This window comes from Syngnathoides biaculeatus, chromosome 12 (assembly GCF_019802595.1).
Source record: "Syngnathoides biaculeatus isolate LvHL_M chromosome 12, ASM1980259v1, whole genome shotgun sequence".
Classification (NCBI taxonomy): domain Eukaryota; kingdom Metazoa; phylum Chordata; class Actinopteri; order Syngnathiformes; family Syngnathidae; genus Syngnathoides; species Syngnathoides biaculeatus.
In genome coordinates this window covers 3,128,063-3,145,125 of record NC_084651.1, presented here as the reverse complement: position 1 = coordinate 3,145,125, position 17,063 = coordinate 3,128,063, and the positions used below count along the sequence as shown (strand labels likewise).

Here is a 17,063-nt window from a genome sequence, read left to right as displayed (position 1 = left end):
GTCTGCAGTCAATAGTGGCGGTCCGCTGTAGATCGATCACAGTGGGATGTGAGGCCCACCGGGGGAGACCTCCGCTATGAAAAGTCCTCACCCTCCCGCCGTCATCGCCTCTTCGGGTCGTCCTCCGGTGTTCCGTCCATGTTCGCCACCTTGAGGTGAGCTTGGCCGTAGCGTTTGATGAGCGCGCCTGGCACCAGCGCCACCAGCGCGACGGCCAGCAGCTGAGCCAGCGTGGCCCACGAGAAGATGTCGTCCAGGGAGTGGATCTCGGAGAGGATGGCGCCCGTGCGCACGCAGATGAAGTTGTAGGGAATCAAACCTGGAAACGCAAACCAAGGGGAACGGTTATAAGGGAGCCGTGTTCCGGGGGTGGGGGGGTTGTGGCGCGTGGATGAAGGGGGCCCACTCACCGATTAAAACGGAGAAGAAGAAGATGGAGAGGGGGATGTTGAGGACGGGACAGGTGATGTTCAGGAACCAGTTAGGAGTCATGGGGAAGAAGCGCAGAAAGAGGAGGAAAAAGAACAAGCTGCTACGGTTTTCCTCTACCTGGCACGGCGGAAAAAGATGGGAAAGAGGGGAAGGCAAGCATGATGAAGATTATACTGAGCCATCTCGAAGATGACTCTGTGAAGGACACCTGGGGAAAAAAATAGCAAAAATGACCCAAAAGTGGCAGCTACAAATTTCTATTTCCGGGAATGGCGGCTTGAGTTTTTTTTGGTTTTGTTTGCGTTTACTCATGATAAACTTGCCTAGCATATTTCATGTTATGAGAAATTAAATGAAACAAAAACAATTCGCTTTGAGACGTTAATCTGTGAAGGACCGCTGGAAATAGCCAAAATGAGCCGAATCGGAGCCAGTGCACACCAAAATGGCAGATTTCCGGTAATGCCTCCTTGATTCTTGTTGCTAAGGGCAACTGGCTTTGAGGGCTGATTTAAAAAAGTACTCGAGTTGGTCTTTGAAGGACCACTGGAACTTGCCAAATGCCCCGAAAATGCCTGCTTCGCGCCAAAACAGCTGACTTCTGTCCCTTTTCAGGTGTTTAGTGTCATGGGCATGGTCTGGCCACTGCTGTGGGCGGTGCTTCCTGTGAGGGGCGTGGCTAGGCCACCGCTCTGGGCGGTGCCACCTCGGACAGCTGTGTCACATTTTGGGACACTAATTAACTCAGTACTTAAAATGGGAAATGGGTCATCGGCATTGGCCAGTTCGTTCTGTCATGAACCAGCGGCACGAGGGCGGACCCAAACGCAGGACTTCCAGGCAACGGCATAATGTTCAGAGTGGTTTAATTCCAAAAACAGGTCAATATCAAGAGGGCCGTCCAACACAAGTAGAAGCACAAAAACGCTAAGGTCCAGAAACATAAACGGGGGTCCAATGACAATGAGGCAAACTGAGAAACGCGACAAGACGTGCTCAAACTAAAAAGCCACAGACTCTCTGCGAGAAGGGATTGCGCCACACTTACACACAGTGTCCCAGAATGCAGTGAAACATGCGCAACGAACTGGCAAATGCCGATGACACATTTACCATTTAAGTACTTAGGTCAATAGTGTCCCAAATACGTCCGAGGTGGCACCGCCCACAGACCGTGCCCTGGCCACGCCCCTCACGGGAAGCTCCGTCCACGGCAGTGGCCAGACCATGCCCATGACACGTAGCTACTTTAGACTTTTTTATAACAGGCATTGCTTAGCAAAATTTCATATTGCTCAGTCGAAATCGGCTCCGGCGGGTTCTGCTTAGCAAGCGTACCTTCCTCTGCAGCAGCGCCACCTTGTCCGGGAAGATGCGAACCACGTGCCGCTTCCCGAAGGTGGACGAGAGCACGTAGCAGAAAGCGGAACCCGTGGTGGTGAGCAGGCACGTCAGCGCCAGGCCCTCCCAGGGTCCGAATATAGCGCCCGCCAGCACGTTCTGACACGGGAAAAAACAAGGAAACGAAGGGGACGGTGACTCGGGTGGTGGACTGGATCCGGATTGAGAGCCGGAATGCTACAAATTTACGGGTCGATTTCAAGCCCGCCCGTTCCGTGTCGGACCTTTTGAAAAGACAAAAGCGAGTTTCGTCTCACCAGGAAGGAGGACCCGGGAATGGCGAAGGACTGCTTGTAGAGGTACGCGCTGCAAAAGAGCAGCAGGACGTAGCCGTGGTGTTCCTGCTTGTAGAATTTGAGCATCTCGGCGAGCTCCCGCAGTTCGTCCAGGTCCGACGGGAACTTCAACCTGGAGAAGGGGGGGAGACCACAAACTTCAGAGATCAGTTCGGCAAAGCATTGAACAGAGAAGATGGGGAAAAATTAAAAACTAAATATGCTATCCAAATTGTTTCCCCATACTTATTCATCGCAGCTAACGGGACTAAAATACCATGACCGACAGTCTAAAGATAGTCCATATTAACTGCTTTGAAATGTCAAAGTTGGATTTTTTTTTTTTATAATGTACATAAATTGCACTCGTCTGTCTTGCCCACGTATCTTTAGCTAGATGATTTATTTGTTGGTCGGTCGCCACCGGGCAACACAAGCTTGTGTGTCTTGCGTTCTGGGAAACTGAAACTATTTTGGGAGCCGACAGCAAAGGAAGCGAGTAAAAATGAACAAGGACACGTTTCAGTTCTTGACACGCTTTTGTGAAGCGGCGACTCAAGAGAGTCCACTTGCCAACGAGGAGAAAAGCAGTTTACGAAAGCGTGGAAATAACAGTGCCCATGTGACACCCCCCCCCCCCAAAAAAAAAAGACTGGATAGCGCATACATATCTAGCAGTGTCCGTAGGTTAAAGCCAGTTGGCCGCCATCTTGGTACTCCCAAAACACGCGGAGGACGGGGTTTACAGGTCGGATTATGGCGGTGATTTTCCTCAAAGTTTGGCATGTAGAATTAAAACTGGTTGTGTGAGCTTGACATTTTTTCAGTTCTGTTAACATGAAGGATTTTTAATTCGATTTGGTAAGCCAAAAAAGGCAGAGTGCAAAGGAAAGACAGAATACCGTGACCAGCAAGAAAACTTGCATATTACCGAGGGCCCCATTTCCGTGACAACTTTTCCCAAAATATGCTGTGAAGCACTATCTTCATAACATAGCAAAAATTTTTAAATTATAATATAATAAATTTTAAGTCAGTCAGTTAGATATATATTTGGACATAAGGACTCTCATTGTTCATTTGTTGTCTCTGCGACGTCTGATTTCGGACAAAAAAATCTCAACTTGTTTCCTCGCATTTGAAAATCAAATTCAATTTGCAGAGTAGTGTATGATGAAATTCTTCAAAAAGTTCTCTGAAAATGTGTTTTCTCGCTGATCCACTGATGAAGTTTGGGAAAATATTGACGTCGCTTTTTCGCGAAAAACTGTTGGCCTATAAAACGTGAAGCAGAGAGTGAACAGTGAACGACAACAACCGTAAACAAAACTTTGTTCAAGTGAATTAATATCATCAGAAAAAAAAAAAAACTTTACAAACAAACTTTAACAGTGTCCAAGTAAATCTTTCTCACTTAACTGGGGAAAGTTTTCTCACAGCCACGAAACTGGCGATTAACGCATGGTTGTTTTGGGAGTATCAAGATGGCGGATGGCGACTTCAGTTTCGGTCGCCAATGAGCCATCCAGTTTTTTTTTTTTTTAAGATCAGCAGGGCCCAACGACCAATAGGAAAGTGGCGCTGGTGAGAGGCCAAGCAGGTGCTGGACAAGGCCCACGGGCTTAAGTTACTGACAAGGAGGATTCTAGCACTTGTGAGTGTGTTTTTCTGCCCTCTCCACACATCTATTTATGGCCATCACACAGTTGAGATTTAACACAAGATGACTTGGCATGTCTGCGTCACAATTTGGAGTTCCAGGGTTCAAATCTTGCCCCCCCCCCCCCCCCTCGCGTAAGTGTGAATGGTTTGTGTACGTGTGCTCTGGCCCCCTGCAAGCGTAGCGCCTTTCACAAGCACAATACACAGATACATATTTGAGTCTTTACAATTGCAGCCCAGCTGGCCCAAAACATAATATTTGTTAGTGAGCTCATAGTGGTGAATGAAGTACTTTCTTTACTCACGATTTCCCCAGCTTCCGAGTTGTAGTATTGTTATTTCAGAGAGTTTATTAATTTATTTTTGCTCTGCCAAAATTTTTTGTGAAAATAAACGGTGCAATTAAGACACCGTGACGCCCTCGCATGTGGACAAGGAGAGTCACGGTCGCAGATGCGTTTGCAGCAATTTCTTGAACAGACAAACCCAAAAATAAGAATCGTGCGCGGATTCAAGCTCTGGAAATTGCACACGAGGCCACACCCCTTAAAGGCCCACATTACGCAACATGGGCAGCTGTTCTTTTTTTTTTTTTACTTTGGTTGTTCCAAAAGAAAGCGGCACGGTGGATCAGCTGGTTGGCCTCGGAGTTCTGATGTCGCGGGTTCAATCCCAGACCCGCCTGTGTGGAGTTTGGATGTACACCCAGCGCCTGCGTGGGTTTCCTCCGGGCACTCCGGTTTCCTCCCACATCCCAAAAAACATGCATCATTAATTGGACACTCCAAAATTGGCCCTAGGTGTGATTGTCTCGATGTGCCCTGCAATTGGCTGGCAACCAGTTCAGGGTGTACCCCGCCTCCTGCCCGTTGACAGTTGGGATAGGTTCCAGAGCTACCTGCGACCCGAGTGAGGATAAGCGGCAAAGATAATGGATGGATGGATGTTCCAAAAGAACAAAATCTGGTGTAAACGCACGCAACCTACTTCAGCATTGGGCGAAACATTTTGAAGCACTTTCCTGGCATTTGACAAATAACCGGTTGGAACTTAAAAACGAAAGAAAAAAAACTCCCAAATACTACCATGTCTTTTTTCCTTTCTTTCAATAATATGTCCAAACAGAACCACCACAGGTACAGGGAGATATGTTGACTTTCTTGCTTAAAAATATGTAATAAGTAATGTGTTGGTTTTGGTGGTTGGAACAGATTAACGATGATATTTAATATTAGTGGGTAACACGCCCCCCCCCCCCCCAAAAAAAAAAAAAAAAAAAGGAAGTCACCACTAATCTAATAACTACTCCCCATGCTACTAATAAATATACTATGAAGAAAGAAAATGAAATTGAGTTGCCCGTCGCACTTGACCTACTTGTAATAGTGGGGCTCCTTCTCCTCGGGCGAGGCCGGCCTCAAGTGCTCTTCCGCCGGCGGCAGGTGAGTGGACAGCACGTAGAGGTAGACGCTAGCCGCCGCCACGGTGGCCGCGAGCCCGGCGAGGGAGCGCATGTCGTCTCGCAGGTTTGCGTCGGTCTCGAGCCGCGCGAAGGGAGCCCGAGGCAGGCGGCGACTTGGTGCGGTCCAGTTGGACGACGCACCGACCCCGGGGAGGCTCGGTGTCCATTACCGGCGAGCACGCGACTGATGACGGCGACGGCTCGGGTGACACCCGGCTAGCTGCAACTTTCTCTGGTAGGACTCGTTTTGGATTTTTGGACTCTCTGAATCTGTCAATGTAAGCCGTCGCTTCCCTTTTCTTTTGTCGTCCTTCTAACGAATCAGTGTTCGTGTAGCGGGTTCTCCAGTGACGTTTTAATGCCATTTACGCCCTCAAACCGCCCGGTCGAGTGCCACTTGACGGCCAAGTTGTAGTGGGAGGTTGCGGCCGCAAGATGGCGGCACGGTTCCAAGTTGGCAAAAGGGCGATGCCTTGTAAATGTCTCAATACATATTGGAGTTGTCAAATTTGGATGATTTGAAAAAAACAAAACCCACGTCTGAGCAATAAAAAAGACAATTAGTTGAGCTGTGTGAAGCGTTGCCACATTTATTGAAAACGTAACTTAATAACTTAACCTATCATTAGTTACATTCACCAGCTGCCAATTGTGGCATCAATATCACTTATTCACAATACGACAGTGTCTTTATTTAATCACATAATATGCTCCACAAGTTGAGCACAAACCAGTACATTTAAATATTTGTGCATATCTTGAAACATTATTAACGTCATTGTTTGATTTACAACAGTCGGAATCACAATCACACCTTGAGGCAATTTAGAGTCTCCGATGAATGCATGTTTTTGGGATGTGGGAGGATCAGATGGAAAGCTTTGGCCTCACAGTTCTGAGGTCCCGGGTTCAATCCCAGACCCGTTCCTCCCACATCCCCAAAACATGCAACATTGATTGGACACTCTAAATTGCCCGTAGGTGTGATTGTGAGTGCAACAGTTTGCCTCAATGTGCCCTGTGATTGGCTGGCGACCAGTTCAGGGTGTACCCCGCCTCCTGCCCGTTGACAGCTGGGATAGGCTCCGGCACTCCCCGCCACCCTAGTGAGGATAAGCGGTGAAGAAAATGTATGGATGGACAACTCCAGGGTCACTAGCTATTATTTTCACTTCGTAGTGCCATTTAATGTTCACTAGTTTTCTCTGCAGCTCACACATTTTGCCTCAAGCTTCTATTCCATAGAACCACCATCATCATAATTTTCATAATAAATGTCGTCATCTCACATTTCTCAGGACTCTTCCTTGAAATCCTCCCCAGTCTCTTCCCCATCTATTGAATCGCTACCTGCAAAGAAATTGTAGCGCTTTCAGTGTGTGTTATTAAATTAGACTGTGGTGATTTATCACAAGCATGACCAGAGTACTTCCAGGAGTACTTAAAAGACGAATCTGTCCTAATAAAACGTGTCCTATTCCAACCAAATTTGAATTACATATACCGTAATTTCTGGCCTACAAGCCGCGACTTTTTTCACACGCTTTCAACCCTGCGGCTTATGCGGTGATGCCGCTAATTTGTGCATTTTTTGCTAATGGCCACAAGGGGGTACTCCAGCGGAAAAGGTAAGAATGAGACCGGTGGGATATATGTGCCGAGGAAGTGACTTTTACCGGCCCTGTTAGCGCTGTGCTAGCGTGTTGCTGCTGTGTGACTGCCGTGTCTCAGTGATATTTACCGATAAGTTTTATTTTAACTGGCTCTGTTAGCGCTAGCATTAGCACAGTGCTAACACTAGCGCCATGCTAGCGTTAAACTCTTTCTGTGTGCCGTCTTTCTTTGTAAATATCTCGTGTTTCAATGTAGGCCGGGAATTACCGTACTAGGCAGATGGGCAATGCCAAATAGAGAAGAATGGCCCAAAATACATTAGAAGTCGGCCATTTGCTTTGAATAATCCATTTGAAGGCCAGCTCAAGGTTTCTTCAAAGACGAGCTTGTCCGACGGATTTTGTCCGACTTTTTTTTTTTTTTGTTTCGTTTTCGACGGACACTAAACTGTGAAGCAAATGAGTTAATTAGCCCGCGGGTGAAGCATAACAATAAAATTTAACGACTCGCCATCAAACAAACTGAGCTACAGAAGAATTACAGTCCACAAGATCACAGCCAAATGTCCTGCCTGTGATTTAGACCCCCCCCCCCCTTTTTTTTTTTTTTTCTCCAGCACCCCCATTCACAAGAGTGCACGCGATGCATTTTGTAGTCACCTTCCTGCTCACGCGCACCTCTCCGCTTTCGCACCTAAAACACTTACCCGTGACCTGACGTAATTATTTTTTTCAGCTAACGTAGAGAGCTAACATTAGCTAATATCTGTATTTACACATACACTTGCATAATAACGCGACGTGCCCGAAAGTAGCACAGATTATTGGAAAAATATAATCTCGCCACATAAGCATAAAAAGGTGGCGTGCGGGTGAGCAGAGAGGTGTGGAGCAAGCGTAGCCGTCACTTCTCATTGGGCAAAAAAGAACTTGCAGCGCTCTTGAATTGAGTTGTCGCCCTGGTGCACCTGCGAGATTTTTTGCATGCCTCCGACGAGCACAATTAAGATTATTAAGGTGAGGAGGTGCGCATGAATTTTTTTCATGACCGCAAAAGACATTGCGTTTAGTTAGCCTAAATGGGCACAGAGTTTGATGACATGCAATTAAACAAAATTATTATTTTTTTTGTCCAACCGCCAAAGCCAGTATGAAAATTGTTGGTATCATGAGAAGACCCACAAAAAAAACGTCTCAAAAAACTAGGCCTCAAATGACACAGTAAGTCTGCCATTTTGGTGTAAAGAGGCTAAAATTCTACTGGAATATTTTAAAAAAAATTCAGCCCACAAAGACGGATTACTTCAGAAACAAAGTTGTTAGGGAAAAGTTAAAAAAATAATAATAAAAAAGAGCTGTTTTGAACTTGTAGTGGCAAACATGAAAAGAAATATTAAAAGACTGAGTCTGATTAAAATGGCTACTTGAGTCTGAGTACAGTATGCAGCCAAATCTAGAAAATAAGATGACAAATTCCCCCCCCCCCCCCCCGCCTTTTGGGAAATATTTTAGTCTATATCAACTTTTGGAAATTGGCTCAAAAAACACCTTCATATTAGAGTAAAACTTGCTTGATTATTTCTCAGCAGATCTCCTTCACTCTTTGGCTTTATCGGTTACTTGGGGAACTTCCATCCATCCGTCGATTTTCTGAGCCGCTTATCCTCACAAGGGTTACAGGCGTGCTTGGAGCCTATCCCAGCTGTCTTCGGGCAGGGGGCGGGGCACTCCCTGACCTGGTTGCCAGCCAATCGCAGGGCACATAGAAACGAACGACCGGTCACAATTTAGCGTACGTTTTTGGGATGTGGGAGGAAACCGGACTTCCCGAGGGGGAAGAGCGAGGCCGCGGGGAGAAGAGATGGCGAAGGCGGACGACTTCAAATACTCGGGGTCAACAATCCAGAGCAATGGTGAGTGTGGTAAGGAAGTGAAGAAACGGGTTGGAACAGTTGGCGGAAGGTGTCTGGTGTTCTATGTGACAGAAGAGTCTCCGCTAGGATGAAGGGCAAAGTTCATGAAACAGTGGCGGGGCAAGCCGAAAGGAAAAGAATAAGAAAAAGATCGTGTTTACGTGGCTTCCCACCTTGCGGGCTGACACAAGGCGAGCGTGAGCAGCCACATAAATACTGCACAGTGTACACAGTCGAGGAGCCATTTTTGAAACAAGTTTTGCTTGTTTTTTTTGGGGGGGGGACTGGCACGAGAAGCCGCAGCAAATCGTTTCTCTTTTGTTCTGTAATCACGCCAGAAATGATAAGATGCCAAAAGATGATCTCGAGTGAATGTCATTTGCACAAAAAGGTTTTTGTCATCTTCCTGTTCCAAGTTCCCACGGAAGGGATGATGCAAAAGTATTTTCTCTGCAATTTCCGCAGCAACCTCGGCGAGAGTCGCCGCTCGACCGCGGGGGTTTTCCAGCGGTCGCTCAGTTTACAAGTTGAAGTTGTCAATGAACTTTCCCTTTTCAAATGAAAGGAAATACATTTTTGTAGCATGTTTTTTTTTTTTTTTTATGAAATGAAAAACAACACCACAATCAAGTAGCATGAAAATGATTAAACCATTTGCGCATCAGGATTTTATGATTTAATTCAACGTGCGATGTCGATGAGCTTGCAGTTGTGTTGGGGGCGGCAACTCAATTTTATTTTCTTTCTTCATAGTATACCGATTGGTGCTACATTGACTTGCGTTATTATTATTATTTTTTTTTTTTGGGGGGGGTGGTGGGTAACCAAGGTCATTGGGCAATTGAATTCCTCGTGTTACCCGGTAAAACAGGTACAGAAAAAGAACAGCTACATGAAGTAAAATTCTCCGAATTAGAAGCAGAGCAGGGATGTTAAGCCACAGAGGGGACTTTTATGAACGTTACATTTTTGTGGGATTCGGGGGTTCCAAAATCCCCCAAATAATCACCGTTAGCCTGTAAGTATAATTGGAGCGGAGCTGCTGTTTTGTTACGATTCATGCGCACTTTTCAATCTTTAATCATTTATTTCAAGTCTTCCTCGGGATCCTCTTGTTCCTCTGCCTTCGTCACTTTCTTAACCTCCTCCTAGTCATCTTTGTCGGACTCTTCATCGTAGTCTCCGTCAGACTCTTCCTCAGACTCTCCCTCGGAGTCTTCGTCGGACTCTCCCTCGGAGTCTTCGTCGGACTCTCCCTCGGAGTCTTCGTCGGACTCTCCCTCGGAGTCTTCGTCTGAGTCTTCATCAAACTCTCCCTCGGACTCTACCTCGTAGTCTTCGTCGGACTCTCCCTCGGAGTCTTCAACAGACACTACTCTGGACTTTTCCGCGTCTTGAACTGCATCTGCGAAGAAATATTAGAATTGTGTGTACGGTTACATTAGCCAGTGGTGACTATCAAGAGTTCTCCAATAAGAACTCCAAATATTCTTCTAGCTTTGCTTCATGAAGTAACAAGTGTGTGTTTGTCTTGGCCATCCTGGGGCAGTATAAAACAGAAACGGATAGACTTGACATTGAGACGGTCTGAGCTCCTTAGTACGGCACTAATAGTTTTGTTTCATAGGGTTAAGAATATATGTCTGTGTGGATCCCCCGTGATTCCTGCAAGGCTAACCCTAACTTACCATGAAATGCTTTATTTTTTTATTGTTATTTTTTTTTTTTAAACTACCCTATGTGACCTGCATTCCTGAGGGAAGTGGAGTTTAGTAGGCATGTCTATCACGAGTAGATCCACAAAAAAAGTCTCAAGAAGCCGTTCCTGAAAGTCTGGTATTTTGCTTTAAATTTTAGGGTCATTTAGGTCTTGTGGACAAAGACAAAGTTGTTATAGAAATTTCTATTAGTTCTGTCATCACTCACTAAAGTGGTACTTGGGCTCCAAATAACTATTTTTTTTAATTAATCTGTCACTTTTTTTCCATAATCAGCATATTGGATTAAATCTTTTTTTTTTAAATTTCCATCGCTTCATTCAAAAACAGGACATCGTTTCAAGATGACAGTGCAGAACACGCACAAACGCAAATTACGATTCATTTATTGGTTTGATCTGGAATGTCAGAAACTAGGTAAAAACGTTGACGATTTTTTTCCAAAGTAAAAGATTATGCATTTGAAAATGTTTTATTTGGATGAAACACACATATCGTCCGTCTGTTTTATTATTAGAAATAAAATTAGTTGTATTTATTGCTTTGTTATTATCCATCAATTTTCTTGACCGCTTATCTTGACAATTAATATAATTCGTATACTTATTAGAATAATACCTAGAGCAAAATAATTATTGTAACAGTAAACTATAATATTGTTTACTTTTTCAGAGGTTGATACCAAGGATTTGGATAATTTGACGTTCAACGAGGTCTTGAAATGATTAATCCATTATCAGAATTCATCATTGATGAAATAGGTCATCCATTAGTTCGCAATTAATCGTTGCACATTTTATTGTTACAACAATGTAGCTTGCAGACAAAACCGCTGCCAAGTATGACTGTGTTAGAAGGGCGTGGGAGGTTTAAGACTATATGCGAGTGGGGAAAAAATGAAAAGACAGCTCGTTGTCTGCAATATGTGAAAAATGTGGGAGGGCCTGCTCTGCCTCACCCGTTCAAACGTCAAAGGGATACCCAACCAAAGTAGTGCAATTCCCGAGTTTTCCAAGAGTCGTAAAACTAGTAGTCCTTAACTCACGGAAATTCGGTGGGCACGTGTATCGTCGGTAGGCCCACAAAAAAAAAAAAGTCTACAAAACCAACGCCCAAAAATAGTTTGCCAGTTTGATTTTGAAGTAGCCAAAGCTCTCCGACGAGAAGGCTCAAAATCCATGGACAAAAATAAAGAAAAAGACAAGCCTGATACTTTAATAGACAAAAACAAACCCATCCATGCAGTCTCTGAGCCGCTTATCCTCACAAGGGTCGTGGGTGTCCCGGAGCCTGTCCCAGCTATCCTACGGCAGGAGGCGGGGCGGACCCTGAACTGGTTGCCAGCCAATTGGTGAGCAACAAAACCAATTGTGTAGTATGCCTGCCATTTTGGTTTGAAGCAGCCACCGTGGAGATTTGTAGGGGTAATGCAAAGAGAGTCATTGTAAAGATTTGAAATGACACAGACTATTTGATGGACTGGGTGATGCGAAAGTGCGAACGGAAGACTCTCCGCCGTCCGTGGCAGGTTCGATCACTCACCTCCGGCCGCGTCGGCGACTACAGCTCCTGACTCGTCTCCTGTTGGAAGGACAGAAACAAACGTGTATCATTATAATTCATACAGTCGTTCTCAAGTTTTCCCGTCTCCTATATTTTGGCCGCGCCAGCCGTTGTTTGTGCGAAACGAGGAGCGTACGTTGCCCATCCGTCGACCGGGCCGGCACAGCCACTAGCGCCAGGAGCAGCACGAGGACGTAGACCCTCATGATGTCACCTTGCTTGATGGCACAGATGTGAACGGTAGCGCTTTTATACCGTGCTGGGTGTATTCGAAATATTTTGAAATTCCAGTCCATCAACTTCAAGTGAAGCCCGTCTTCGTTATTCGCTTCCTTGTTGCACGCGAGCGCGAGTTCAGCGTGGTTTATCAATCCTGTAAATAAACGGGATCTATTGGAAAAACGAGTTCTTTGCGTCTGGCGACCAGTTCAGGGCGTAGTCCGCTAGCTGGGACAGGCTCCAGCTTTCCTGCCTGCAACCCTTTCTTTGTGTCATGTCATTGGGATCTCAAGTTTCAAGGTTTCACAAGAATGTCACGTGAATGGTATTCGAAAGGCATGTTATCTCCTTGGTTTAGGGTTCGGCTTGATGTTGTTCTCGAGACTTCGAGGAGGTTTTGCTCGACTGAGGGCCGACCGAGGGGCCCGAGCGCCGTCCGACAATCACTGTCCGCTTTTACCTCGGCGATACAAGTTCAATCCATTCTGCGACTGCTCTCGAAGCTAAACGCACACGCATCTGAAATTCTTTTCAGTCCCTGGCGCCAGTTCCACTTTGCAACATGAAATTGGAAGACACGTCTATCGTGAGTAGACCAACGAGAAAAAGTCTCAAGAGCCAATGGCTGAAAAGACGCAGGAAGTCCATCTTGGAGACGAAGGCAACGTTTTTGTCACAATGTGCGAGTGCAACGTGGCGGCAAATTTTCCATGATTGCCTTGAAGCTAATTTTGCAAGAACATAATCAGAGTTTGCAATCACATCACAGCCAAACGTCATGCAGGTTCTTCCCTTTGTTTAAGTTGGCGCTGTTGCCAAAAATTCTGTCATGACAAAGTTCATGATTTATGCTGTCTGTCTGTCTGTCGCACTAATGTCTCTGACAGGTGTGAGCGATATGAGCACAGTTGAGACAATTGGCAACTAATTGTTAATTATGATGACATTTGGTGCAATTATCTATCATGATTAAAACACACAAGAAAGTCTCAAGAAGCCGTTCCCAATGAGACACAGGAAGTCTGCCATTTTGCTTTGAAGCAGACATTTTGGACATTTCCTGTGGTTCTGGATCATCTCCTTTTCGTAGGTTTGTGTCACCAAATTAGAATCCTAGACAGACAGGCGATATGAAATTGCAAAGAATATGAGTTTTTGTCATACTTTTAAGAACAGAAATGAAGATTTCCATCCATCCGTCCATTTTCTTAGCCGCTTATCCTCACGAGGGTCGTGGGGAGTGCTGGAGCCTATCCCAGCTGTCAACGGGCAGGGGCCAAGGGACACCCTGAACTGGTCGCAGGGCACATCGAGACAAACAGCCGGACTCACAATCACACCTAGGGGCAATTTAGAGTGTCCAATTAATGTTGCCATGTTTTTGGGATCTGGGATGAAACCGGAGAGCCCACCCGACGAAAACCCACGTAGGGACGGGGAGAACATGCCTAACTCCACACAGGTAGGGCTGGGATTGAACCCGGGTCCTCAGAACTGTGAGGCCAAGGCTTTACCAGCTGATCCACCGTGCCGCCAAAATTAAGATTTTTCAATGATTATTATTTTTGTTGTCCCTTCAGCCCCCTCACGCCCGTGTTCCTTCGCACCCGAAATTTGATGCCCATGTCTGTCAGGATTAGTTACCAATACTTGTATCAGTACTAGTTACCTCAGTGGTTTTCAAACTAAGGGGTGTGTCCCAGGTGGGGGGCTTTGGCGTTATGACAGGGAGGACTACTATGAACAGTTTTCATTGAAGTTTCAGTCAGCAGGTGGAGCCATTTTGACTCCAGAGCACACAAGCCCACACTAGTCGCTGTAATAACTTCAGGAAGTCAAGACAATATATCTTTATAATTTCATCTCCAAAAGCGGGACCCTGCAAACATTTTTTTTTTGGGGGGGTGGGGGGGACCACAGAGTTAGCTGATTTGGTTGCTGTGATCGTGGCATACGGTAGACAAGTGAGCGACGCTGCTGATACCATTTTACATTTATTTTGTTTCATCATTGGTTTGTAAAATTGCCATTAAGTTAAAACTCTATGAATAATATACTTTAACAATGTGAGGGAAACATTTGATTAAAATTAATGTTTTTAAATTGAAAGAAAACTGTGAAAACAGAATGTATTCAGATCATTTCTTATTCAAAAGAAACAATTTCACATTTTGGCACACTTTTTAACTTTTGTCAAAATGATTTATTATTATTATTATTATGATTTATTCAACCTCACCTATGAATGAATGAATTTGCCAATCTGGCCCCTGAGTTGGGAATTTGCCCACCCCTGCCCGTGTGGATGATTGCTTTGACGAGAGCTGGAAACATTTTTCAATGCAACACCCCAAAAGGTTTATTTTGGAATTTAATGACTTTTGTTGGTTAACAGTTTTAAAGCAGAGCAAAAATTTTCCTTGGCTTCTTCTCTGAAATTTCCTCCGTCATCCTGTTCGATTTTTGCCCGGACGTGGTCGGCTGCTTCTTTGGCTCCTTTGTCCTTGGACTTTTAGGTCAGACTCTTCCTCCTCTTCAGCCGGTTTGGCACCTGCAAAAAAAAAAAAAATTGCTAAATTGTTTGAATGTACGCGCCAGTGCCGTTCATTTGCGGTCTGGATGCAGAGAGGTTCACTGGAGGGAGTCTCAAGTCTCAGTAAATTTCTAATAACAGCGCAAAATGTTGCTAGATTTGTTACATGTTGCTTTTCTTTGATGGGGAAAAAAAAAAAAAAAGATTTTCCACAAAAGGCTATATTTGAAAGTTATCCGGAATTCCTTAGGACCTCGGAACTCGATAGACTGGTCTATGGTCGACGGAATCCACGGGCGAAAATGCAGGAATTCTGTTGTTTTGCTTCTAATTTTTTGGCATCAGGGATGAAGACCAACTCGTCACCTTTTTTTCTTTTTGTCCGATTGCTGAACGGACTTTGACTTGACTTGACAGACTGCAGTTGTCAAGTTCCTAATACTGAGTCTCCCCCTCCTGGTTGCTCCGGCGTACTTCAGAGACAGACTGCATAACCAACACCGAGTGATTTCAACCGGAATGGATATTAATTCTTTATGATTTGTGTATTTTGCTGGACGGCAATGGGGAACTGTTTTAATTTTTGACAATGTTGCTTCCTGAATTTCTTTAAAAGTAGCGATTTAAAGGCAAATGTCAGGGACAAAGAAGGACATAGTTTTCCAACGCTAGATCGCAGTTCATCGTTCTTGAAAATCTGAGGCTTTACCTTCCGTCGGCAGACTGTCCTCGCTGCCAAAGTCGTCTTCTGCAAGATAGAACAAGAACCAGGTGAGGTCTGGAACTTCAGCCCCCGAAGCGAGTTTCACTCAGGAGGGTTAAAATTTGGTAGACGTGACCATCATGAATCTCAACAAATTGCCCGAAAAGACCGAAAGTCTCCCTTAAGACCAAGATGTCCTGCAGATTTTGTCCAATTGTTATCAAATTTAAACGACGCATACGAACTGATGGATAAATCTAAATCATAAAGCATTTGTCATCCAATGTGGGTGGAGCACGGTGGCAAAATCTTGATGACTTACTTGCCACTGAGCAAATGTTGCCGTGCACGCGATCGAATTCAAAAGCCTCGCGTGTGACGAAGGTCCCACCTTGGATATTATTGCTTTGGGTGTATTGACCGAGCTCCTGAGTGGAATTGGCACTTGCACCTGCAAGCTGGACGCATGGCGCAAACAGGCGTGTTGGTCATAAACTGTGTTAATTAAGACAATTATGAGATTTGGTACTTGGCTACACAACGCACAAGAACGTCTCAAGATGCCCAGAAAGACACAAGAAGTCTGCCATTTTGAGAGGTCTTAACGGTTTTGAGTGTCCACCCCATCCATTTTCCATAGCGCTTATCCTCACTAGGGTTGCGAGGGTCCTGGCGCCCTATCTCATATAACTCTTTGCAATGTGATGTTTCAGCTTTTCTTTTCTTCATAAAGCAGCAAACATTTCAACAATTCTGTTTTCTTCCTGTCAGTATGGGATGCTGTCTCTACAATAAGGAGTAAAAAAAAAAATCATTTTAATTTAACCAAATGGCTGCCACATAAATTTCAGGGGGTGTGAAAAGTGTGTGTGTGTGTGTGTGTATAATATTTATGCGTACTCCACCTCTTTGCCGCTGATAGCTGGGATAGGCTCCAGCACGCCGGCCACCCTTGTGAGGATAAGCGGCTCAGATAATGAATGCTATATCCATTGTATGATGATACTATACTCATACATTTGACAAGCCGCTTATCCTTACGAGCGTGCCGGAGCCTAACCCAGCTCACTTTGGGCAAAAGGCACAGTGGAACCTTGAATTGGTCGCCAGTCACAGGGCAAATATTGACACCATCACTGAGCGGGAATCGATCCCACGGTACCCGCACCAAACTCGGGCGCGTGTACCACCTTATACAATATTAAAATGATGAACTGCTTGATAAACGGGTGAGGCAAATTGACGAAGGGCAGCATTTCTTCTCGGTAAATATGATGACTGACCTTCGTCCGTAATCTCTGATTCGCCGTCTTCTTCGTTCACTCCTGTTGGAAGAAAACCAAATATTCAAGTCCAGCGTACCAAATTTCTACATCGAAACAGGGTACAATACCTTCATCATCATCCAAGGAGGAGGCCGTCACGGCCGCCGGCGCCAGAAGCAGTAAGACGATGTCAACTCTGATGATTTCCTCTTGCTCGACGGAGCCCGACGAGCTGTATGCCACCGACGAGCACCAGAAGAGTTTTTGCTCGTGCTGGGTGCGTTTTGAATCATCCCGACCAACC

General features: G+C 45.2%; 3 protein-coding genes across 4 annotated transcripts in view; 1 reads left to right on the top strand and 2 right to left on the bottom strand.

Moving 5' to 3' along the window:
* Positions 1–8: 8 nt before the first annotated feature.
* On the bottom strand, positions 9–5,647 carry tmem41ab (transmembrane protein 41ab). Of its 2 annotated transcripts, none has more exons than XM_061836817.1 (5): positions 5,148–5,647; positions 2,091–2,241; positions 1,771–1,932; positions 411–549; positions 9–319 (listed from the first exon to the last, which is right to left on the bottom strand). In XM_061836817.1, the coding sequence occupies exons 1-5, from the start codon at positions 5,282–5,284 to the stop codon at positions 102–104; spliced, it is 807 nt and encodes a 268-aa protein (XP_061692801.1). In that variant the 5' UTR covers positions 5,285–5,647; the 3' UTR covers positions 9–101. The 2 variants fall into 2 exon arrangements, with proteins under 2 accessions (XP_061692801.1, XP_061692802.1); XM_061836818.1 differs by lacking the exon at positions 5,148–5,647 and adding an exon at positions 2,464–2,696.
* si:dkey-174i8.1 (arylsulfatase I) overlaps positions 5,336–17,063 on the top strand; it is a 49,954-nt gene continuing 38,226 nt past the window's right edge. The window contains exon 1 of the mRNA XM_061836811.1: positions 5,336–5,467. The gene's annotated coding sequence lies outside the window, so the exon portion shown is untranslated. The remainder of the gene's footprint in view (positions 5,468–17,063) is intronic.
* LOC133509836 (clumping factor B-like) lies at positions 9,354–12,277 on the bottom strand. The gene is made up of 3 exons (XM_061837241.1): positions 12,176–12,277; positions 12,019–12,057; positions 9,354–10,163 (listed from the first exon to the last, which is right to left on the bottom strand). The coding sequence occupies exons 1-3, from the start codon at positions 12,243–12,245 to the stop codon at positions 9,907–9,909; spliced, it is 366 nt and encodes a 121-aa protein (XP_061693225.1). The 5' UTR covers positions 12,246–12,277; the 3' UTR covers positions 9,354–9,906.